Source organism: Sebastes fasciatus, chromosome 7 (assembly GCF_043250625.1).
Source record: "Sebastes fasciatus isolate fSebFas1 chromosome 7, fSebFas1.pri, whole genome shotgun sequence".
Classification (NCBI taxonomy): domain Eukaryota; kingdom Metazoa; phylum Chordata; class Actinopteri; order Perciformes; family Sebastidae; genus Sebastes; species Sebastes fasciatus.
This window is the reverse complement of record NC_133801.1, coordinates 16,720,059-16,745,691: the sequence shown is the minus strand read 5'-3', so window position 1 is coordinate 16,745,691 and position 25,633 is coordinate 16,720,059. Positions and strand designations below refer to the sequence as shown.

Sequence of the window (25,633 nt, the reverse complement as noted above, 5' to 3'; positions counted from 1 at the left end):
GCTCTCGCTAGGGTAGACGCTGCAGAAATAGATGGAGAGCACACACACACACACACACACACACACACACACACACACAATACATGCAGCTATTCTCATGTGCACACAAAAACGTGAACACATAAGCAAGCACTTATGTACCGCAGCAAGCAAGCCTTTAAAGACGCACACATAGGTTAGTAAAGACAGGGTTCACACGTCCATAAACAGATTTATGCATACACACAAAAATGTATGCAACATACACAAGTTTCAGGGTATATGTGCATGAACACAGCTGCGTGTGCATATTCAAAGAGGCAAATATGATAAACACTCAGTAAGCACATGTGCACATGAACATGTTCATGCTCTTGCACAGATACAGTAAATTATACACAGAAGACACTCTGCAGTGGTTCTGCAAGAAAGCTGACAGGGTGATCCATCTCCATTGAGAGGTGCAGTGTACTCTGGCAAAGCATGCTGGACACAGCATAAGTGAGGGGCCGGAAATACACACACACGCACGCTCACATGCAGGCATGGATGAATTGCTGCTACTGAGTGCAAAGATCACATCAGTGGGTTATCTGCAATTCTAATTTAATGAGCTAGGGTGCACAGAACCAGGTTGATGTTGATATAGCAGGTAATATATAACATATAATAAGGTAATTTATCAGCTTTCACTGACTACGTTTACATACACAACATATTCCAGTTTGTGCCCTTATTCCGAAAGAGACAATATTCGTACTAAGCTGTTTACATGGATAATATAAATGAATATTCCACTAATATTCCTGTTCACATGTGCATACTCCGATTAACGTAACCAGTGGTGGACTTGTTTGACCCTGCAAACACAGCCTCCCTCTTTCATTCCTTCAACCACCGTCTTGAAAGGGTCGCTGCAGCGATATTAGCTCATATCCAAAAACCAGTTGGTATCCAAGTCTTTCATAATGTTAAAAAGTTGGTGTGTTTCTCCTTCCAGCCAGAAATGTGGGCTTTTCTTTAAGGCTTGCATCTCTGCAAACTGACGGCTAGTTGGTTTGTGTACAACGCACAGAGCTGGCCGTAAACAGGAAAGAGCCCGCGTGTTGCAAACTGCCGTTAAAAACCCCAATTGAGACGCATATTCCGAATGCGCTGTATACATGTCCAAAGAATGCTCTTTAAATCGGAATAATACTGGCATATATCCCACATATCCCACATATTAGTGTGCATGTAAACGTAGTCACTGAGAAAAACATGCAATACGTTTATGTTTATGTCCACCTCATCTGATTTATTTTGTCATCAATGCAGATTTTAAAAGCCTGTTATCGAATGCTGGTTTTAAAAGCGTCATCATTCCTGCAGTATTCCAGTAGTGTTTGCAAGCACTGTTGGGTCTACAAATCCCATTTCTGCTAAAGTAATTATCGCTCGCAATTTGATCTGCTTTCATATGCAAATACCACTATTGTTAACGACAGGTGCACAAGCAACTTTGAGTCTCCAAATACCTCCAGTAAAAGGTCGCATGTGGAGGCACTCATTATTGTTGTCAGCCGTTATATTGTTTGTTGGGTAAGCAAACACTGAAATCATCTTGATAAAACAGTCATATTACAGCATAAAGGTTGCCTTCTCTGTGTTGTTGATACACACAGTAGATCATTTTTATGTAACTAGAGGTCTACTCCAGTGGGAGTGAGCCATGCTGATCATGAGATCAAAGGTTGCCAGTTGCGGTAAAATTTATCACCAGAGGCCCTGGCAGTAAATTAGATTCTTTTGAAATTCATGAAGACATAACATCACACAACCAGGAGGACTTGAGGATGGAGGCAAGACGGGGCTGCCACTGTAAAAGGTATCCTTCGATGAACAATTAAGATAATGTGAAATGAGATAACATTTGCTTGCTCAGAGGTTCCGATCACGCCTCGCCTTGTTAAGCCAGAGATAGCAAACTCAAGTGGGAAGGATCTGAACTCATTTCTGGAGCTTCATATATCATTTTGAAAAATGATTCCCATAATCCCTCACTTTGGGGTATTAGCCGAGCATGTGGGTCAAGTCACTAGGTGACTGAGAGTGTCTTCCGCAAGTTGTTACTGGAAATGTCTTTGACTGTCTAGACTTACTGAGGTGAACTCTGTGGAGCAATTTAAAGCTTCAATATGTAGAAAGTTTTTGGCATCATTGGGCAAAATTTCCAAAATAACCTTTCAGCATGTCATAATTCAAGTGTTCTGAGAGAAAACTAGACTTCTGCACCTTCTCATGCCTCTGATTTAAGGCTTTAAAAAGACTAGCCCGCGACGGGAGACTTTGATCAATCACAGGTCATTTCAAAGAGAGTGTTTCTATTTAGCGTTCCTATTGGCTGTGCCCTGGCTGGTGGGCGGTGCTTGGTATTTCCTCATCAGATCTCAACATGGCTGCCGGATCACAAAGATTTTACAGCTAAACAGTACACTACAAGATGTTTCTGAAAACATTTGAGGCGAGTGAAAGAATATTGATTCATATTTGATTAGCGCTGCCTAGTTTGGCCGTTTGATCGGATTTCGTGAGTGAATGACAGCTGCTCAGATGGCAGACTCCAGCTCGGCTCTGATTGGTTGTTTTCCTCCGGTCTGTGAAATCTTACAGATGCCATTAGGAGCACCGGAGGACACAGAGGCACATGATTTTTTTCAGATTTCCTGTCTCATGCACTACAGGATATGTGTCGGAATATAGTGACCGTTTTATAAAAATAACTTTTTTTAATCATATTTGCCCCAATTCTATCCACTGCAGCTTTAAAGGGGAACTATACCCATCATTTTCAACATTCATACATGTTTTTCCTCTGGTCTAAGACAGAACTCTCTCCCAAATCCAAAAACTCAAACTAGTGATGTCACAGGGTATAAAGTCTGGAACGGCTCCATAGGCAATGAATGGCAGACTGATGATTAGTGGAACCACAGAATGTTTGTTTTCTTTTTTATACCCAAATGAGCTTTATTCTACTGTAGTGTTCTCAGTTGTGAAACAGAAAATATTCCCATATACTCAGAACATTCCCCTGAGTGCTCTCAGTGTCATCTAGAACATCTCTTCCCATTCATTGTCTATGGGGCAGTACCAGACGTTATACTTGATGACATCACAAATTTAACAGTTTTAGCACTCTAGTTTTTGGATTTGGGAGAGAGTTGTTCATGTTTACTAATATTTTTGGACTGTCACAGACCATAGGAATAACGTATGAATTTTGAAAATGGGCGTAGTTCCCCTTTAAAGTAGGCTAGCCAATTGTCCTCCATTATCTTCTCACTCCCCCAAACATTTCTCCTCACTAACTGCACTCTTTTTTTCCCTTTCTACTGACTCGTGTCTTCCAACTTGTACGGTTTTCTGTAATCATTTTTCTTTCTTTCTGCCTCTTTCTCCATCCCTCTTATATGCTTATTTATGCGTATGAGTGTGTAGTGATTTGTGTTGCGAATTGCTTCAGATGGGGCTGTAATAACACCGCTTTCTTTTTCAAAGTTCTCTTAGTTTTAGTTCTTATAACTGCTTATCTGTGTGTCTGACCCCTGCTACATTCTTATTTTTGATCTTCTTTAATGTCAACGTTGTAAACACTGTTGTTGCCTTTTGTTTTTCCATTAGCCTGGTAATGCATTATGTATGCAGTTAAATAAAGGGGATTATAGCTGACTTTAGGGTACTCTAATCACATCTTGTTCTTTCTGACTGAAGAGCACGGACTTCATCTGAAGAAAGTCCAGTGTAATGGAAAGGAGACTCGAGCTCTCTGCTTCTTGAAACGCAATTAACACCGTGGCATTGCAGTCTGCTATATTTACAATAAACGCATTAGTAAAGACATCCCCTTGTTTCCATTGATTGGGTGTGAAACGGTGAAGAAAAATACACTGTGAGAAAAGAACACAAGGGGCTGTCTTTAATCTTCACAGGTAGGGTTGATATGACCTGTGAAGGAGATTTAGTTTTTCCCTTAGAAAATGGATTTGCAGGCTGTTTTTGCAGAGTGTTGTTAATTACTGCGTTCTTCAGAACCCTCCAATATTACTGAAACAAAAAGACTGTTTTCATTCCCCGCAAAGTAACGGCACTTATAGCTGCTTGAAGTGCTTTGTGTATCTCTTGCATTTTCTTCCCATAACTAATGACCATTCTCTCGAAAAGACGTACATTCAAATCCCAGCATTTGCAACACGCATAGCAATGTAGCATTCCAGTCTGCTACAATATCTGCCCTAAACACATTGAAAAATACTCTGCCTGGGAGAAGCTGATTGATTCACAAATGCAAAGTGGAGATCATACTGTCAAGCAAAACAAAGAGACTGTCAGTGTGTGTTTGTGCCTTACTTTGCAGAAACACAAAAACATAAACATTTGTCACTGCTGGAGACATCCCCAATGTTCTGGCAGCGTTTACAGTCACTTGTAGAAAATGAATATCAATGCAGAGCTCCCCAGCGTAATTACTGAAAAATGATGCTGGATGAAAGCAACATTATACCACATTTTAACGACCTGACATTTAGCACAATGATGGTGGCGGTCTGGAATTCGGTGGGCGAGTGCAACGTGTGGTCTGATTTATCAGCTAAATGTGATGGTACTGCTCTGTTTTTCCTCTATCCTGCAAACTCAAGAGCTGCGTCAAGACTGACTCGCTCGTTATTCTTTGAGATTAATGGTTTTCTTAATTGAAATCAAAAAGATGCATGAACGCAGCATGCTAAATAGAAATTTTCTCAGATTCCAACCCCTGGAGTTACTCTTTTGCATATGATTGAAACGACATGGTCTGTCAGCATGGTTTAATACAGTTTAATGAACTGAAACTCCATGTTGATGAAGCTAAAAGTGCTGAAGTGGCACAGCCTGCAGTCCTGTTCGTTTAAAATTACTGCCACCCTTCTCAGCACCACACTATCCCCACTGGTAATGACCTTAATTCCCAGTCAGAAGTTTTCCATGTGGGTTCCAACTGGATTAAAAGTGTTTGTCAGTACATATGTTCCACTTGCGGTTGCCCAAATGGGTACATAGTGGGTTCTGTTTTGGTTCAATGTGAGGCCCCCAGGACAACACACTGTATTATAAGTATAAATGTAGTGGCCCATTACTCAATATAGGCACAGTTTGGGTTTCACGTTGGCCAAAGAAGGGTTTAAACTGTTTAGCAGTTTGTTTGAATCAGAGCCGATCGGCCGGGCGGATGTGAGGACTAGGCAAGGGTGTGAGTCATTTCCTTGTTCCTCCCACATTGAATTTAATCCAATAAACAAATTATAAAACTCACACGTACTATGGATGTATTACTATTGGTGCAGCTCTACTTCTTCGTCCTCTCATGAGGGCAGACTGCATGCTACAGTGACTCACTATCGCCTCTCAAGGAACAAGTGGTATTACAAGACAGGACGGGCCAGGGCCAGCTGGTTAGCATGCTCATTTCAGTAGATATCTCTGCAAAACAATACATAGACGTCTTTGACATAATGCTAACACTGTAACCACTTCACATTCTCTTAATAATATTCATTTTTGAATGTTTTAAACTAAAATTCTGACCAGATCGAACACATTGCACCTTTAACACAGCTACGTGAAGGATTTGTGTTTGCCGCTGCTTTGAGTTCTAATTATAAAAAGCCTATTGTGACTTTTGTCCATACTGTATGTCACCCACATGTGCAGCAGAAAGGGACCCTGGGTAAAATGCTCAATTTAAGCCCATATATTCGTACCATTTTAATGGCTTGGGTTTCACACAAAAAACTCATGGGTTTACCAAGCAAGACCACCAAGTCCTCTTCCAAGACCAAGCTTATACTGTGATTAAGTCATATTTTTTGCAACAGTACTGTATTCAGAATATCATGCAGTATGAGACTTTGAGTATGAGGGTGTATAAGACAGCCAGTCACTATCACAGCTGGTTCAAACCAGGTGGAGTTTCATCGAGTTGGAACAGAACTGTCATGCTCTCAACCCTGCAATAAAGATGCATCAACAGTTAGCATTTGCAGAGTATTAGATTGTCATTCAAATCATTGCCAACGACTATAATGGCCCAATCTAACTGGTAACAAGGGCAGACAGCTTGGATCCGTTTTCTCTTGTGTTATTAACTCTCCATAGCTGAACAAGCACGTCAGCGAGTAATGGTGGGTGACTGATCGCTATCATCCTCACCGAATTACACAGGAAAAACCCATACGTCTGTAATTGAATAGCCTCTAAAACACACATAGTCTGGATGTGTGGGAAAACCAAGTGAGGTTTGTGCAAATGTTTAAAATAGAACGCTTAATAGACAGTACAGTTATGCTGTACACGTGCAAGCCGGATGAGTGGGTGACCCAAGTGAGGGATGTGTGTATTTAAAATTGCCATCGGTACCAATTTTTGCAACATTAAAGATACATAACAATAAAGCAATAAAAGGGAATGAGATAAGGTGAGGGATGGATAATGGGGGAGGGCATGAAGCGAGTAGGGAGAGCGGGCGAAAAGAGAAAGATTGAGGAGGAAGCATAGATGATCATGAGAAAAGAAAGGGAGGGAAAAAGTGAAGTGAATTACACCCTTTAGGAAGGGAGTTAGGATCTAAGAGGCAGGTAGGAAGATGATGACAAAGAGGGACGTGAGATAGAAATGGAGAGGGAGCATGAGTTGGGGTGAAAGAAGTTGCATTAATTACCGAGAATGATGGACAGCTAGGGCATAACATACAAGGTGACGGAGGATTATAAATAATGTAAGACTGAGAAATTGCTAGCAAACTACTTTATATTGTTTGTATAACATGATGTATTCACATGGGTATAGAAATAGGGATGATGGAGTGAGTAAAGAGGGAAGAGAGAAAGCATGGATTGAGGAAACAACAGGTGAATAATGTGGCGTATGAAGGGAATGGGGATGGGGAGGTATGGCGGGGGAATAATCAAGAGTAATGGAGAAAAATATATTGAATGACAAAGAAAAAGCTTGAGAGGGAGTAAAGACTGGTAGAAGAATAGAAGAGTCTCTTTGTATGTAAGTTACAACTAATCATTGCTCCACGTTTCAAATCGTGGAAGGATGGAGAAGCATCAAATTACAGCGAATCTATTTATAGCGGGCTCATGAGATTGCACGCACTCTCATTTGTTTGTTTGTATGTATTTGGCAGATCCGGTTTATTGGATGATAAACAGGGGAATCCAAGATAAAGAGAGAAAAGCATCACTGGGTATCTTGTGATGCTGTAGTACATTATCATCCCTTGATAAAAATGTTCCACTGAGGGTTTTAGGAGTATCAAGGGAGGAGTAGTACTTTACACAGGCCTCCTACTGAATACAAGTCCAATGCTATTGATTAGCCTGGTAGTCACACTGGGAAGGCTAATATACTGCTGCCCACTGGTACACATACATATCACACCACGAGTTTTGAGTCGTGTAGTGCTGGAAAGTGGAAATGGTTTGAGTCCCTCGCTGTTCTACAGCAGAAAGACAACACTATTTGCAAAGAGAAGGTGACCCCATTATATCTGTGTTATCTGTGCAACTGAAATAAATTCATGACGCTAAGTCAAATTAATCAACGTATCCTCATACAACAGTTTGTATATCTTTTGTTGCATTTGTGCATTACTTTTTGTAGATATGAACGGTGTATTAGAACCGCCTGAATTAATTTGTCCTAATGCACAACGTGTTTATCAGGCCCTGTTCAGACCTGGTATTAACATGCGTCCTCAGTGATCCGATCACAAGTGGACAGCTTTAAGTACAGTTCTGAACACACTCAAGATGCATTGAGATCGGATCTTTCAGACCACATTCAGAGGTGGTCTGGGCCACATATACATATGACCACATTCTTTTAGCAGTGTGTACACGAATGCGTCCTGGCCACATTAAGGACCGCCTACCCATCTGATGTTCAGCTGGGATCCGCAGAATCACCGCGCCCCTCAGGTGAATAAACATTGGAGACAGAGGGGCAGCGGGAACACTGTCTGGAGTACAGGCGCATAAGAACACACAACCGGTTCACATCCGTTAAATACGGTCAGTTTTTATCGGCCAGAGCTAAAAGGGGGTGCCTCGGTTGACGCAGAGGGGCGTGACAAAGCGGCGGTATTTGACAACCTGAACGGGCTGCACACCAGGTGTGCTGTTGTTGGCTGTGTGTTACACTCTTTGGTTAGGCCAAAAAATTTATTGAACACAACTAAATAAGGAGAAAAGAGAGAATACAGACAAAGGGAAGGGTCTCTGTAGATACAGACACCGCCACACATTTCTAGTGGAGCATCAGTGATGATTGAGAGGGATTATTTTTGTATCAGTCTATAAATTGTTTTTAAGAAATTCTTGCAAATTATACCTTTAATAATGCCAACCATGATTTGGCTATGTAGAGTGGCTACCCAACGAGCCCAGGTCAAAAAATACCTTTATTTTTTGTCACATTTACAATGATGCACTCAATAACCAAATTTGCGATTCTAAATGACACTGTAGAAAAATCAATAAAATTAAAGTGCAAATAAGAATGTGGTCTAAGACTGTGTGTCTTGACATATTTTTCAATTCATTAATTGATTTATTGTTGAGGTTTGATTTGATTAGATGTAGCTGTGTCACTATTGCTAAACTGGGACTAAAACAACTGTCTATTTAAGCCTCAATAGGGAGGCATTAATGATCTATTATTAACCATTTTCATACCATGTTTTATTCACAAACAGTTGTGGATTCACTTACAGCTATGCAATTTCAGTTGTGAGCAGACACAATTCTGTTCTACCACATCATGTCATCGCAGACACACTGGTGAACATCTATTGTGACGCATCGAGGGGCTACTTGTTTCCGAACATGTTGGAAAGACTTAGACAGGTGTTGTTGTAAACAGATACTGAGTGAGGAAAGGATGGCCCTGAGGGGGTTAAAGTGGTGTAAACTGGAAAGAGAAAAATCTGGCTGACAAATTGTGATGGAACTGTGTTGAATCGTGTGTGTCCCCTGAGTCCTGAGAGTGTCATCATGCCCAGCACTGTCAATTTGCACTACATACTAAAAAAACTAGACCAGAATACTGAAAAATAACAAATCAGTTTGATGTGGATAAGAGCACAGACTGAGGTGTGCTTTGTAAGAAGCCTTCATTATACAAGCTGTTGTGGATGAGACATGCAAGTAAGGCTGTTATGGATATTAACATCTACACTCCACACTTATAATACACCTTGCCAAAATATCAAACAGGTACTGGTGAGGAAGAATCCCCAGTGTGCCTGAGGAAAATGCCATCTCACCATGCAGCCGCATGGTGATAGAGCCCATTATGAGCTCACAGCATTGTGTAATTCAGTCCAGCTCCTGAGCAGTGTTATGATCTACTCCTCCCTCTCCTCTCTCTACCCTGACTTTATTGTCAAGTTAAAAAGGGAGTTTTTTTTTAAAGGAAGTATTGTGCTCAATAGCAGCTTGACTGTGGAATTACATGTTTGGGTCAACTTTGTAAGCAGAAAGTCACACAATTGTACAGTATATAATGCTCGTGGTTTTGGTCTATTTAGTTTTTTTTTGTCTGGTAAAAATAACACACTTTTCAGCCATAGATGGGGACTATTTCAATGTGTCTCAGTATGAAAAGACAAAGACAAAGAAACTATTTGAAAAGAACTACAGGACTGCACATAGGTTTTCCATTACTTGTCACTTTTTTTCTTTGCAGTAACTTGGCGTGATACATTATAGAGCTTATAAAACTGTATGTGCAAGACAGTTTTAGATCAGCTCACACTACATATTTAATGTCCCTGTATCAAGCCTGAACTCAAGATGATATAGAGCACTGCCAGCTGTGGGTCACCTCAGCTAGAGAGCAATGTTTAACAAGATAAGTGTGCTGCGGTTAGCAGGCTAACCACCAAGCTACCAACGATAGCATTTATGTTTCTGGTAGGGCTGTTAACGCAAATTTGTTTTAAGGCCACAGATTTCTTTAACGCATTAACAACAAATGTTTGATTGTAGTGGGCTCTGTTTTAAAGCTAGAGTGAAGCTTGTCGAGAGGGAGGCTAAATAACGTTTCAAACTTTTTGGTGAGGAAAAACTGGCAAGGCCATTTTCAAATGGGTCCCTTGACTTCTCACCTCAAGTTATGTGATTGAAAATGGGTTCTATGGGTACCCACAAGTCTCCACATTACAGACATGCCCACTTTATGATAATCACATGCAGTTTGGGGCAAGTCACAGTCAAACCAGCACACTGACACACTGACAGCTGTTGTTGCCTGTTGGGCTTGAGTTTGCAATGTTAAGATTTGAGCATTTTTTCTTATGTTAAATGCAGTACCTGTGAGGGTTTCTGGACAATATTTGTCATTTCTATGTGTTGTTAATTGATTTCCAGTAATAAGCATATACATACATTTGCATAAAGCAAGCATATTTGCACACTCCCAGGTTGATAAGAATATTAAATACTTCAAATCTCCCTTTAAGGTACATTTTGAACAGATTCATTTTCAATTAATCGTGATTAAATAATCAATTGACAGCCCTAGTTTCTGGTAATGATGAAATAAAAAGGAACCTCTCATTTTGCTTTACATATTCGTAAATGCTTATACTGTACAAGTATGTGTAAATGGTTTGTATTCTTTTTGACCAAGTTTTCTTCCTGCCAGTTACCTTGTCTCGAGGGAGGCAATCTTTGTTCCCACTTCAACTCATCGCTCATGTCTTTCTGTCTTCCAGTTGCCCTGTTCCCAGTGGAGGATAATGGAACGGCTGTGGTTCTCTTTGCTGTTGCTGGCAGCAGCATGCAGGGGACAGCCGTGTCCAAAACGTTGTATGTGCCAGAGCCTTTCTCCATCGCTCGCTATCCTCTGCTCCAAGACAGGATTGCTGTTTGTTCCTGCCGCCATTGACCGGCGTACCGTGGAGCTACGGCTCCAAGAGAACTTCATCACAGGTAACGTACCTGCCAGTCTGTCCTGTATTCCATTTCACCATTAATCAAGGCAGGGCATTAAGACAATTTTGCTGTTCATCCTCATCAACCATCGTCTTAAGTGATTTCCTCAAGGGGGAACTTGTTGCATTCAATAATATTGAGCAGCAGGCTATTGACACTTTAAATATACTGCTGAAATTCAAAGGGCACAGTGGATGCAGTGAGTAGAGTGTGTCACATGTGAATGATAGCACTGAAAACAAATGTTGGCTCAAGTCACAATTCGTTTTTGTTGAACAAAACAATACATAATATTTCTCAGGAGTCTGGGTATCTCTTTTAAACTTTCATACTTTGAAACTTTTTTGTTTTGTCATTTAGTCTAGCAAATCTCATTCATGATTCATCTCCTTATATCAAAGAGCTATCTCACATACTTTGAAACGTACTTATTTTTAAGAACTGATGTGTTGCTTTATCCTTTTATTTTAATCTGGATAGCTTTTAGCTCCCACCAAGGCAGCTACCTAATCTTCCCAGGCTCGACTTAAAATAAATTCTATTCTATAGTTCGCCAAAACAAAAGACACACAAGCTAAACAAAGACGGCTTTCACAGGGTCCAGAGAGATAATTTGATGCGCCATTAACAATATCACACTGCCGTAGTTATTTAAGTCACATTGTTCATGTCCAAATCATGTCAGTTCAGCACTGCCCTGTGCAAAACTCATTCTTCCAACCCATCTCAGGCAAACATTTGTGCTTAAAAATATCTGGCCAATTAGGACTCTGTTGATGGAGCATCTCTTTGTGTTTATTCTGCTCACTCCCAGCTGTCCGAAGAAAGGACTTTGCCAACATGACCAGCCTGCTACATCTGACCCTGTCCAGAAACACCATCAGTCAGATTCTCCCTTCAGCCTTCAGTGACCTGCGGCGACTGAGAGCCCTCCACTTAGATTCTAATAGATTAACTGTGATCAAGGTGAGACAGAAGGATGGATTAATGATGGGAAATGGGAATGAATAGTCAGATGGATCATTGAACTGATAAACGGACTTAGAGGCCTTTAAGTTTGGATGGGCAATCTTGGAACCCTTCGGCTATCGGTCTGATGACGGAAAAGCCTCTGGGGGCAAGGGGCTATATTTCTGGGGTTCCGGTGTAGCCAAGACTTTCTTTTTTCCACGCGCTGCTCATTGTTTCAAATTGTCCAATTAGCAACATGAGATGCGAGACTGGAGTTGGAGTTGAGAGACAACGTGTACGACCGGATAGTTTCAAAAGTAGCCAGTTTACAAGTTCATTTTAAACCAATAATAAGCCAAATCATCATCAGACGATAGCCGGTTGGTTTCCAGATTGCATTTCGGCCAATGCGTTCCGCCTCTTTTGCTCTCCACACCAACGCCTATTCAACCAACGCCTGCTTGAATGTGATTGGTCAATACTACTCGAACTACAAACGAAAACCAGAACGCTTTCGATGCCAAAATCTGGTCCCGTTGCCTACAGATTCAACATGTGAATGCATAATCTTTTTATAGAGATTATTGGATGGGTGGCTACTGGATACACATAATTGAACAATAGAGCTACAATTACAGAAAGATACATATAACATGTCTGTAGATAGATAGAGTATCTTTATCATGCTATTACTGCGATGCTTCTCACAGCATTTTTTGCTTTTTCATCAACTAGGATGAACATTTCAAAGGTTTGACCAACCTTCGTCACCTGATCCTTGCCAACAACCAGCTCCACTCCATATCTCCCCATGCCTTTGATGACTTCCTGTCCACATTGGAGGATCTCGACCTCAGCTACAACAACCTAGCCCAGGCGCCCTGGGACACGATTGGGCGCCTAACCAACGTCAATACCCTTAATATGGATCATAACCTCATAGAACATGTTCCCCAAGGGGTATTCACCAACCTACACAAGCTGGCCAGGTAAATGGTTAGATGAGCGGATGATGAACAGATAATGTAATGCATATCAACTGAGTAAGTTATTGTTGATCTAATAATAATAATATATGTATCTCTCTCTCTTCATCCCTCTCTCCTTGTATCCATCCCTCATCTTCTCCCCACCCCGTCCTTTCACAGGCTAGACATGACGTCCAACAAGCTGAAGAAAATTCCCCCAGACCCATTGTTTCTGAGAATCCCAGTTTATGCCAAGTCCAAAGGTTCCCCCCTCACCTCCCTGGTGTTGAGTTTTGGTGGCAACCCCCTTCACTGTAACTGTGAACTTCTGTGGTTGAGAAGATTGACAAGAGAAGACGACCTTGAGACATGCGCCTCTCCCGCTGACCTCAGTGCCAAGTACTTCTGGACAATCCCTGAAGAGGTGACATTTTGAGCTTCACTTGCAGGAAACTAATATTAAAGATGTCTCACAACCTTGAAACCAAGACAGACATTTAATAATTGAAATGATAATATAAATAATGACCATATTCTTTATTTTGCCCTTTAGGAGTTTATTTGTGATCCACCAGTTCTGACCCGTAAGTCGCCACATACAGTGGCTATGGAAGGCCAGCCTGCCAGCCTGAAGTGCAAGGCAAATGGCGACCCAGAGCCTGAAGTCCACTGGATCAGCCCTGAGGGGCGACTTATATCGAATAGCTCCAGGTACTAAGACTATTTCTATACACTTCTACTGTATTGTCTTGTTTAATTACTTTTCTCCATAGGCCTATAGATTGTACATGTTCTCAAAATCAAAGGCACAGTGTTAATTTAGGGCATGATGTGACTTGTCCTCTGAGAGCACCGCTCCATATTCAATGATGTCAGAAACCTGGCAACCCAGTTGGCAGGTGCAAGAGAGGGTCTGTTTAAATATCCCTCCCTGTACTGCTCCAGCTCAGTGCTATGTGCCAATGTGCAACCGAGTCAGAAAGTCAGACAGTGTGTCTCACATAATTTTTGTCTTGGCTGTAGTAGTAGGGCGTAGGCACATGACTCGTGTGGGCCAACTCTGACTCAGGATTAGAAGGCAGTTGTTGAGGTCACACCTTTCTCACATTTCCATCTGGTAACCTAGTTGGCATAATGTGTCAAATATGTGGGTTTCGAGTTATGGTTTTGCATATACAACATGAGTTATAAAATGTTAGAATTTTGAAGTATATCACAGCCCTTAAATTCCTTTCATACTTTTTGATTTGACATTTATGTTGGCATCTTTAGATTTTTTGATCAGAAAAGCTAGTTTGTGGATATGAAGCATTGTTGGATTTTTGGCAAATACCATTTGGGTTAATGCTTATACTTTTGGGGATGAAGCCCACAAGCAGTCAGCAACATAGCCCCTCAGCCTGGCAGTCATTGCCTTGATTCTGGATAGAGTCTGACTGGATGCTGGTGATGGAATTTGGCAGCAGCATTAGGTGCTTGAGGCAGCAAAGTACAGGTGCAACTAAATGGGCTGATGAGAAGAACAACAATTAGCAATTGGCTCCTGTGTGGGTGATAGAGAAGGAGGGCTTACGTGACTGGGAGGTGTGGACCAGAAGGGAGTTGCCTCTTAAATTGAAATTGTCAGAATAATGGGGGATCATTTTGCAACCACTCAATGTGTCTTGCTCCTTTCTACATTAAAATGAATGGGGTGCAAAATGGCCTGGCCCATTTAAAGTTCTGACTATAGGAATGTCACGATACCAGAAATGTAAAATTCCACGATTCTCCACACCAATTTGATACCACACTAAAAAATAAAAGTCAAACAATAAATCCCATGTACTTAAACATCCACTCCTTTATTACCGTTTGCATACGTTTTTTTTTTTTGTGTTTTTTGTTAAACAGGTCATAATTCCCTCTCTATTATCTATTTTAAATTGCTGTGAAAACATCTCCTTCAGACAACTGTATTTATTCAAGTTTCTCACCAAAAACTAAGATCACATTTGAACACATCATGTTTGAAGGTTTGAAGTTGCCTTCGTCCCTCATGACATCCCTATCTGACTATGCCAATAGCCTGACATTTTTAGAGTATATGTTTGTTACTTTGTCGTAACATTTACATTTCAGTTAATGTATTGAATTAAATCACTTAACGATGCATCTCAATTTGTTACAGGACTTTGGTTTTCCCTAATGGAAGCCTGGAGATCAATGTAACAGCCCTGAAGGATTCAGGTAACTTCACCTGCATTGCCTCCAACGCAGCAGGTGAATCCACAGGAAGGGTGGAGCTAGTCGTCACGGCGATGCCCCATCTGGCGAACAGCACAAGCCGCAGTCGAGACCCGTCCTCTGAACCTGCCCCCTCTGACATCCTGACGTCCTCCAAGGTTGCGCTGCCCAACAACGAGACAAGAGGGGCAGACCGGAGGGTCTCGTTGGTGGAACTGACAGGGAACTCTGCCCTCATTAGATGGAGCAGTCAGACTTCATCAAATGGAGTCAGGATGTTCCAGGTCCAGTACAACAGCTCTGGGGATGACACACTGGTTTACAGGTCGGTTTATCTACACTACCAATTTATTGTCTATCTGTCTGTGTGTTTTCATTTTCTGTCTAAAGTACAGTATAGATGTTGACTTCTATGAATTCTGTAAGGGCTATTTGTAAAAGACATTTCCGTGCCTCAAAGTGTTTGTCAGTGTGAGTGTGTGTGTGTGTGTGTGTGTGGGAATGAAGTTGTGTGTAAGTTAATCAAGAGGCATCAGCCGCTGCTCTGAGGATGGGAGCAGATGATAGATGATACGAATGGAGATTAGCCAGTCATCCAGTCGTAAAAGTCTAATCAACTGAGATGATAAAGACCTCTGTAGTGGAACAGAGCCATCGCCGGGTTCGCTGGGCCTGGGCCAAATGTGATTGTGGCTGTTTTAATGCTTGTCTGTCAGTTTGCCTCGGTACTGCGTTGATGTGCTGATCTGGTTGCCGCATTGTTAAATTGCTGTTATTTTCATTATGGCTCTATGAATATAATATTTGTTCCATAATTTGTTTGACTTGACAAGGACACTTGTTGACTCATTACTTTGTCAGATTGGCACCTCTTGATGCTACATTTGGTAAAATCTAAAAGTTTCAATGTAGAAGGAAGTAATAATGTCATAGATCCCTAAAACAAACGGGTACCTTCTCTGCTTTGTGTGCAGAACATGCTACTGCACACACAGCATGCTGTCACCCCAAGTATAAATATAATAGTAATGAACACCAATAGAATTCCAATGGATTGAAAGAGCAGTTCAAGGTATTATGGTAATTCTTCTTGACAGTGGTGTGATTGCAGCCATATAATAATATTAATGTTATCAGTGAGATGAGCCTTATTCAATGCACATCATTTGAATAGGTAGAAAGGTCAATGTGTGGCAAATCATATTAATCATAGAACTAACTAGAAGTAAGGGCATGTCAGACTATTGTGGACCTGTGCATGAGAGTCAAAGAACTTAAATGAATGGTCCAATTGGTGTTTTTGACAAGTCAGCTTTCTTGTGTCATGATGTTCAACACTGAAACAACAGTAGCAAAATATTTTATGGCACTACATACTCAATATGAGTATTGTTCAACATACTTTTGTCTGAATAAACAGTAGTATGTATCTTTTCGGACACACTGAACTGTAATTACCACGTCACTTCCAGAGAGCCTCCTTGCCGGTTCGAGACACGTAACCATGGTAACCCGAACCAACCTCATGAGACCAAATTATGTTTTGTGAGAATCATAAAGTCTGAACTAATTTAAAAACTATATTATGCCTATAGCAAAGTCAAATCTTATACTTACACTAACATCTTATACTCCGGGGTGAAATATTGATTCAATGATCAACGATCCAATATCATCGATGCAAATTGAAAATATCGATAAATATCTTCCTTAAGATGCGCCTTTATTTTGAAATTCCAACTTTATATTTATTGTTTTTATTAAAAAGAATAGATTGTTTTTCAATTAAATATCCGGTAGAGCTCAGCAATAAAATCATATTTTAGTTGCTTTTTGTGAGTTCATATAAACGTAACTGATTGTGTTTAATGGGTATATGATATTGTCTCATATTGATCGCAGGCCCCTGAATTGAAGTGAATCAAAATCGTATTGAGGCAGACTTTGTGATATCAGCTATTATTGTATCACTGTCCAAAGAATCAATATATCATATTATGATGAAACATGTGATTTACATCCCTACTTAAACTTACTCTTAAATTGAAGCATTATAGATGTTACAGAGTACCATAAACGTTGGTGTTACTACCGCATTGCATTGTGGGATATTTATGCCGGTGTGGTGTCCACCGTTTGCATACTGTAATATTTCACCAGAAAAAGTATGCAATTCATGTACTATTGGTTTCATACTAAGGTTTTGGACATACTCACAAACTGCTTTAGTGTACTAAAGAGCATGTTAGTATGGATTTTCAGATGCAAGCATGACTTAACTACCACAGAACACATGTATGTGTTCCAGTTAAGGTCTCTTCTAAATCTTGGTGGTCATTGAGAATCTTCCACATTCTCTCTGTGCATAAAACCCAAAGCACTGGCAACATTATTGCCAAATCTCTCGGAAAAGCCTGGTAAAGCCCTGTTTATTTTCAGTTCTGAAGAGTTTTCATATGTTGTGGAGTTGTCATGGCAACAGGTTAGGAAAGTCTCCCAGATCTCGTTATGAGTGACAGGTGGCTTTAATACTATCACATACGAGCGCCGCTGACTATTAATTTATTTCATTTTTCAGAGGTGCAAATGAAATGACCAAATATATCACTCTGTCTTCCGTGATTACAGAAGTAAATCAAAAATGTCTAAACTGCCCTGCAGAATTATCGGATAATCAATTCAGCTCTGCTTGGCCTTTTTACTCTTGATCAACAGCTGAAATCGTCTCTCGGGGGAAAAATAACTCTTGAAAAAAGAACCTGTGATAGAATATGTCAAATCCATCCGCGTTGACAGGGAATCACACAGCACCTGTTAATTTGTGAAAAGTCGACACTTGTGTGATGAGGAAATGGGGGTCTCTACTGAAAAGTGATTATGATGTTATTTCGAAGCTAGAGGACACTTGTTCATTCAGACAGTTCAGCTAACTGTGGGAGACAAACAGCTTCTTATAATTCTAAGCATGGCAACCAATCTCCTGCATAGCAACCTCCCATCTGCACCTGCCCGTTCAAGGTAGGAGGCAGTTCTTTTCTGTACCTATAGCCAAGTGACATAGTTGATCAGATATATGGTCGGCATTTTTTTCTGCAATAGCCATTCAGTGTATTTATATTGATATATATAATGATCTCTATATATAGTAGTTTTTATTGTCAGTGGCGGAATCTGCCATTCCTGTGCCTGATTCAAATTGCCTTCTGAAGGAAAGAGGGATTTGCAGGAAAATGATGCATGCATGTAATCCAGCATAATTTTATCTAATTGATATCACTGTTTACGGATTGCTCTCTTTACAATGTGAAAGAGCTGTATCAAGTCACTGCTAATGCAAACAGTAATTCCTACTACTGCTACTTCGCATTCATAGTGTCCAAATGGTGAAACCATAGAAATAGAATAGGAGTTGAACGGACATTCCCATTTAAATCAGCGTAGCAAGATGGCCAGAGCGGCGGACACTTTTATGTGTACCGTTGCCATTGCAAACGTTGTAGCTGGCTAACTTCCATAGAAACTAAATCGAATTACGGCAGGCCGCGGACTCAGTGAGGTGAGGGTTTGCAGTAGCGACTCAACAAGCAGTGGGGTAGTAACATTACGAAACATAGAGAGCCAGAGTAATCCGACTATCCGACTCCACTATCCTGAACAGAAGCACATGCCTAATTATTACGCAAAATGACATCATCGGTGACGTCCCAGTCCTTATATTTTATTTCCTACCTGCCCTACTCTGCCTCTGGTTGGCTTACCCTGCCATTTTACCCTAAACCTGACTAATCTCACTCCTCATGCCTAACGTTAAACCTAACCAACCAATCCGACCAACGAAGGCATTCGAGGCAACGAGACGGACTGTAGTCACCATCACAACTAACAACAATCGCCATTTCTTTTGTACTACTCCTATTACTCCTATTTTGTTTCAGTGGGTCGGCTTTGGCTCAGAGGTAGAGCGGGTTGTCCACCAATCGGAAGGTTGACGGTTCGATCACATATTGAAGTATCCTTGAGCAAGATACTGAACCCCAAATTGCTCCCGAGGGCTGTGCCATTGGTGTGTGAATGAGTATTTAGATTAGATCCTGATGGGCACCTTGCATGGCAGCCTCTGCCATGTACTGTGTGTGTGAATGGGTGAATTTTGACATGTAGTTTAAAGCTCTTTGAGTGGTCGGAAGACTAGAAAGGCGCTATAGAAATGCAAGTCTATTTACCATAACACAACATGGCTTTTATTGTGAAGAACCACAGGAAACATAATGTGTTTGTCACTGCAGTTTGCTCTGACCGCAACTGTTCATCAAAAAATGCTTCTTCAAAACATGAAAATGGTCATTACAGCATTTTTTTTGGCAGCAGATCATCATTTAATTTTGCAATGAGATAATGGAACAAGAAAAAACAACAATTTTGAGTTTTAAGATGAAGAGCTGCAAGAGACAGACACCTCCTGCAAGGTAACCGACTTCACTGTGTCCTGCTGCTGTGTGGAAAACGTATTGTACTGTGTGAAGCATGAAATCAGATCGTGGTTTACAATCATTTATGACTTTGTATCTTATTAAAACAATGTGAGTTTGTTTGGTTACGCTGTAGACAAATACACCAGTAGCGCTGCTCTTGTATTTAATTTCATTGCTTAAGGAATGTTTGCTGTAGTAATAAACCACACTTGCTGCTGTCACGGTAACCACAATTGCGCCATATCAACCAGCACTGAAATCTTAAGGATTACAGCTTCAGGGCAGGATAACCTAGCCATTGTCAAATGAAAGAGGAGATGACATCAGACATAAATGTGGGATACATGGATGCTTGAGCTACATTGCAGCTTAATGTTAATCTTAAATACCTTGCCTATATCGCTGTCTGATCCATCATGCTACCCGATCCACATATGCCCATGTTGCAGTTTAAAAATGTGTCATCTAATCTTACTTCATCACATAAGATCCTGGCTGAAACATGATACCATAGATGGAGTCATATGGCATCATGAGATTAACATCCATTAGAAGGCATCATCATTGCACCAGCTCTGGACTGAGTAAAAGAAAAAAAAACAGCCCTGAGTGTGTATGTGTGTACAGTTCTTCTCTTCTGTCTTTCTTTGGTCAATATCCATTAGGAGGGGTGAGGCACAATGCCGTGAAGAGAGGAGAGGTGGAACGGGGTGGGGGGGGGGCAAAGTGCTGAGCAGCAGAGAAGGCAGGAAATGGGGAAAGAGAAAACAACATATTGGTGCTGCAAGGAGAGGCCATTTGAGCTTAACAAATATATTTAGCTTCACATGCTGGTTATCTCTGTCTTTAAAACTGATCAATGTCACACTCGTTAAAGCTTCATCAATACTGATTAGAATTGATTAAACGAAAAATCAAAGTGTGTTGCTTCTTCGTAATCGGAAAGTGGAAAGATTGCTTTGTGACACGAGCAGTGATGATAGCTTATGGTAGACAATATTTATGTGTGTTATTTTTTACCTGTATTTATTTGTCTCTGTCAGATGGTATTTTAATCAGATCATAAATAATTTAAATTAATTCTCTGGTGTTTCAGGCACATAGAATGATAACACAATGTACTGCATAATACAATTCTTGAATTTCTTCCCCCCTGCTGAGTAAATTACTCCAGACAGAGCCTCCACATCACAGCTTCTTGTGATCTATACACTGCCCTCGGTGTCTTTTTTATTTCACTTTTCATTTAAGCAAGCAGCTAAATTTGGAACCATTTCCACTTTATAAAGACCACCAATAGTCTAGATTTCCTGAGGAGCTCAGAGCATAAATAGGGCTCTCTGACGCAGTCTCAAAACCCCCCGACTACTTTCGATCAATGCCATTATAACACAGAGTGTGTGTGCGTGCGTGTGTATGTACTCGGTAAGCCATGTCTGAGACATGCTCTTCAAAAACCACTGACTAATATGATCAATGTCTATTCAAGTGTGTGTTTATGTGTGTGCACACTGGAACAGATGGCAGCTGTGTTTTAGCCAAAAACCTAACGTCAGTTTTAGTGCCATCGATGGCAACAGACCTCTGCAGGAGGCTTCTCTAAGAGTCTCTAGTGGCGATGTCTCTGTGCATGTGTGTGTGTGTATCTGTGTCATTTAAAGTGAGACTGCGTACGCTCACAGTGACCCTCATGTCTCTTCTGCACCTCAAACAAAACTACATAAAAGGTACACAATATTTGTTTTATGTAAAAATGAAGAAAGTAACATTACAAAAGTTAAATCTAAAGATTCAATTCCAGCATCTACAGACACAATACAAGCGTCTTGAGATAACTTCTGTTGTGATTTGACATTATACAAAAATAAATTGAATTGAACAACTGCCATTTCTTTTAAATCATTTCCTTTTTGATTTTCTCCTAAACAATACTTTTGTTTTATTACTTTTACTAATTTACAAATGCTGCTGTGTTTATTTTCTTAATAATTTTTGGACATTTTATGCCATTATTAAATAGTGATAGTGTATAAATGACAGGAAACGAGGCAGAGAGAGACTCAACAAAGGTCCCAGGCTGGATTCAAGCCAGGGACATTGCAGTTAATGGTTGGCGTCTTAACCCCTCTTAGCTTTTGCAAAAAATATCTGCTGGTGGCAAGTAAAGCAAACTTTAAGTATTTCATGGTTGTGTTTAGGCATTTGGTTTAGGTTGGGGAAAGATTGGGCTTTGGTTAAATCATAGACTGTATATAAGAAGCTAACGTAGTCACCGTGACATGACCCATCGGTTTGTGGACTGCTGTTTCAAAGCCTCAAGTTCGTCATTTTGGCCGATGCCATCTTGTTCTTTTGCAAACAGAAGGGACACCAAAGGTTGGACCTTAGTACAACCAAACTCTATGCAACATATTTTTAGGGAGCCAAAATTCTACTATTAACTTTCATGAACTGAAAACACACTGTGAAAGGGTTAAAGTTGTAAGACGAAAACACAGACAACTCCCAGAACGGACAATGCCGTGGTAGTGACCTGTCAATCACAAGGTAGCCACGCTCTAAAGCATACCCTGCTTTATGGTAATAGTGCCCTAAACAATTTAATTTTGACACATCATTTTACTACCCAGATGAATGAGATAAATCTACACCTAGTTTCTTCTCAACTTGATGCCTCCTCGTTAAGCTTCCTGTATTTCTTTTCATTTACGTCACATTTCCTGCCTTGATTTTCTTTCCCTGTCTGTTATATTTTATTTTTCTCCGGCTAATCTCCCATTGCATTTTTCCTGTACTGTGTGTGATTATTGGTGGCCTTTAAAGATGTCTGTAATTCAATGTATGTGTTCCATAGTGAATGGGCCTTTTAAAGAGAGGCGGGGCCTGTGCTTTTAATCCGACTGTGTCAACAGCTTTATAGAAGGAACATAATAATTATCTGATTGCAATGGATTTTTCCCCCTTTTTTATTTGCCCTTAAAGCTACAGCACGTAATGGTGATTGTATAAAGGGGAGTTGCCAAACTGGGAGTTTCTAGGTTGTTGTTTAACCTGGTGTCATTTGTGTGTGTATGCATGTTGATTCATGCTGCTGGTAGAGCTTTTGGGACAAGCGACAATTGTGTATTAAACATACTGAGCTATGATCAGTCAAAGGTCAAGAAGGATCAATAGCCTGGATTCAACCGCAGGCCTCGCCGGGGATAGCACATTATCTAACCAAACAAGCCTGGCATTAGCTCGGCTTTGTAGCTGAGCAGCCCGATCCAGAGCTACATTAGCCTAAAACTAGGCTTTTCATTTCAATATGATTTATAAGTTCCTGTCAGAAGGATCCGAGCTTGATGTATCGGTCGGTGTTCACATTTGGCCATTACGTGGTTTTTCATTACATTTCCACTCTGTGCCTGTAACACTCATTCTGTCACTGTTGGGAAAATGACAGCTGCATCTCCTGCTGAGAGTGAGTCCTGTCATGTGTTGTACATATTTCACGAAACGGAATGAAATGAGCACACGCAAATGGAGTCAATCTCCGTCACCAGTCTTGCAATTGCTGTGAGTGACGCCTGTAACCATGGCGATGCTTGTTATAGACCAAAGATTATTTATTTTACTCTCAGGACCACTCAACCAACCAGCGGTTTATTTGATGTAATTATCACCTTTAAGCTGCAGCACACCTCTTTTCCCTGTCTCAGTGAAATACTGACACCCCTACAGGCAAAAAAAAAAGAGAGAAAAAGAAAAACACTGATACTTTTATGACATTGCCATCTTCTGGGTGTCAAATACAAGTATGCATGTATTACATATTGATCAGCCAAACCTGTAGGTCTGTATATATCTTGCTTTGAAAGCAACCACCTTTAGCTGCAGTGCAAATGCAGCGTGACTGTAGCATGTGATTTCTAAGGGCTAGTGAATGTACTTGTGACTCGGCATATGCAGAAACACATTGACCACCTAATGGATGTGGTCCTGCTCAACATATTGCAATGTGAGCAGAATCTGACTTGGCAGTGTTGAGATCTGCTAATCAGAGCATCCTGTTTGAGGATTCAAATTGAAGTGGAAACTTCAAATGTAGCATGCATTGCTGCATTTATACCAGTTACGGTATTTAGACTACACTTTGTCAACAATATGTATCATAAGCAGAGCCAGCTGGATCAACCTTGTTTTTACCTGTTAGTGCTGTTAACACCATTAGCTACGAGCCACCGGCTCAGCCGTCGCCATGTTGAGAGTTGTGTAGAAGCAATTGATATGCTCTGAATTTCGAATTTAGCACCTTTGATAAAAATAATTAGACTGTCACTCTATTAAAAAATGTAATCGTAATTAATCACATGATTGTCCATAGTCAATCGTGACTAATCGGAAATTAATCATACATTTTTATCTGTTCAAAATATACCGTAAAGGGAGAATTGTCAAGTATTTAATACTCTTATCAACATGGGCAAATATGTTTGTTTAATATATATATATATATATATTAAACAAACATATTATATATATATATATATATATATATATATATATATATAATATTGGAAATTAATTAACAACACAAAACAATGACAAATATTGTCAAGAAATCCTCACAGGTACTGCATTTAGGATAACAAATATGCTCAAATCATAACATGGCAAACTCAAGCCCAACAGGCAACAACAGCTTTGACAGTTTTTCCTCGCCAAATGTAGCTTAAGTTGGGAGCGTTATTTAGCCTCCTTCACGACAAGCTAGTATGACATGGTTGGTAGCAATGGATTCCTTAGTTTTTCTAGTTTGATATGATGCCAGTAACTTCAAACTGAGCCTAAAAATGCAAGGTGCCTTAATGCGTTAAAGAAATTAGTGGCATTAAAACAAATTTGCATTATTATCACGTTAACTTTGACAGCCCTACTTTTTTCATTTTTTGCAGTGTTGTGTCAGCCTTCAGACATACTGTATGTTCCCACTCCATAAAGCACACACTTTAATTCTGGTGTTGGAGCGTGACAGGGTTTTAAAGGTACATTCACGGTGCATTAATCTTCTGCCATCAATGCAAAGCACCATAACGCGTGCATGAGCACACGCTCACACACACAAACACTTAAAATAGATATCTCTTCAGTTTTAAGCTCACGTCGTCGATTCTTCTTTAAAATTCACACCACATCGTCTGTCTGGATCACGTATGAGTGAATACGTTGTCGGGTGTATGCAGGATAAGATGTTTGAGTGTGTTCATCTGTGTTTCTGTGTCCAGGTTGATCTAAAGAATTTTATTCGCCTCACATTTTCCTCACCTAGCAAGGGCAGACAGAGGTCAACGTGGCCCTTTTCAATCACACAGAAACACATTAACACCCACAAACACACACGCAGACTGCAGACCACTGCCTGTGACCTAACTCTCTCTCTCTCTGGTCTCTCTACCTTTTCTGCATTGTCCGTAGTTTGTGGTTCTTAATGGACTCACAGACACATAGAATCTGCTCAGCCCAGCAGAGTCAGGAAATAGGGACTAGATAAATAGCTGCTCTCGTGCCTGTTTAGCAGTTCTTTACTTTCAGAGATGCTGTGCACATTTGGTGACATTAGCAAATGCTTATCTTGCATCCTATCCTTGCATGGATGATAACAAGCTTTGAGGCTGACGTCTTATTATTTGTCAGACTCAATCATCAGACCCGATGCAGCTCTGATTGAACAGGGCTATTTTCCGCCCACAGCCAGGGAGAAAGGGTTAAAGGATAAGTATTGTCTATTCTTCAATCCTCTAGAATACCTTCAGTTCTCTTCTGAATGAATATAGCAGCCGTTACACTAAAAGTATAACATGCTGAAACCTATTAGAGTGACTGGTGTGATATTAATAGTAAATTGTCAAGCATCATTAAATTGAAATATGAATGAAGTGATGTCGTTGCACAAGTAGTTTTTATATAAGTATGTACGTATATGCGGGTTGGTGAGGGGCTAAAGGGTGTTGGAGGGGTAATAGCATGGGAGCAG

General features: G+C 40.5%; 1 protein-coding gene across 1 annotated transcript in view; it reads left to right on the top strand.

Annotated features, from left to right (window-relative positions):
* LOC141771551 (leucine-rich repeat and fibronectin type III domain-containing protein 1-like protein) overlaps positions 1 to 25,633 on the top strand; it is a 203,283-nt gene that overhangs the window by 105,823 nt on the left and 71,827 nt on the right. The window contains exons 3-8 of the mRNA XM_074641949.1: positions 10,781 to 10,997; positions 11,815 to 11,966; positions 12,687 to 12,940; positions 13,100 to 13,343; positions 13,473 to 13,630; positions 15,090 to 15,470. Coding sequence (XP_074498050.1) covers positions 10,805 to 10,997; positions 11,815 to 11,966; positions 12,687 to 12,940; positions 13,100 to 13,343; positions 13,473 to 13,630; positions 15,090 to 15,470 — 1,382 coding nt within the window. The 5' untranslated portion in view covers positions 10,781 to 10,804. The remainder of the gene's footprint in view (positions 1 to 10,780; positions 10,998 to 11,814; positions 11,967 to 12,686; positions 12,941 to 13,099; positions 13,344 to 13,472; positions 13,631 to 15,089; positions 15,471 to 25,633) is intronic.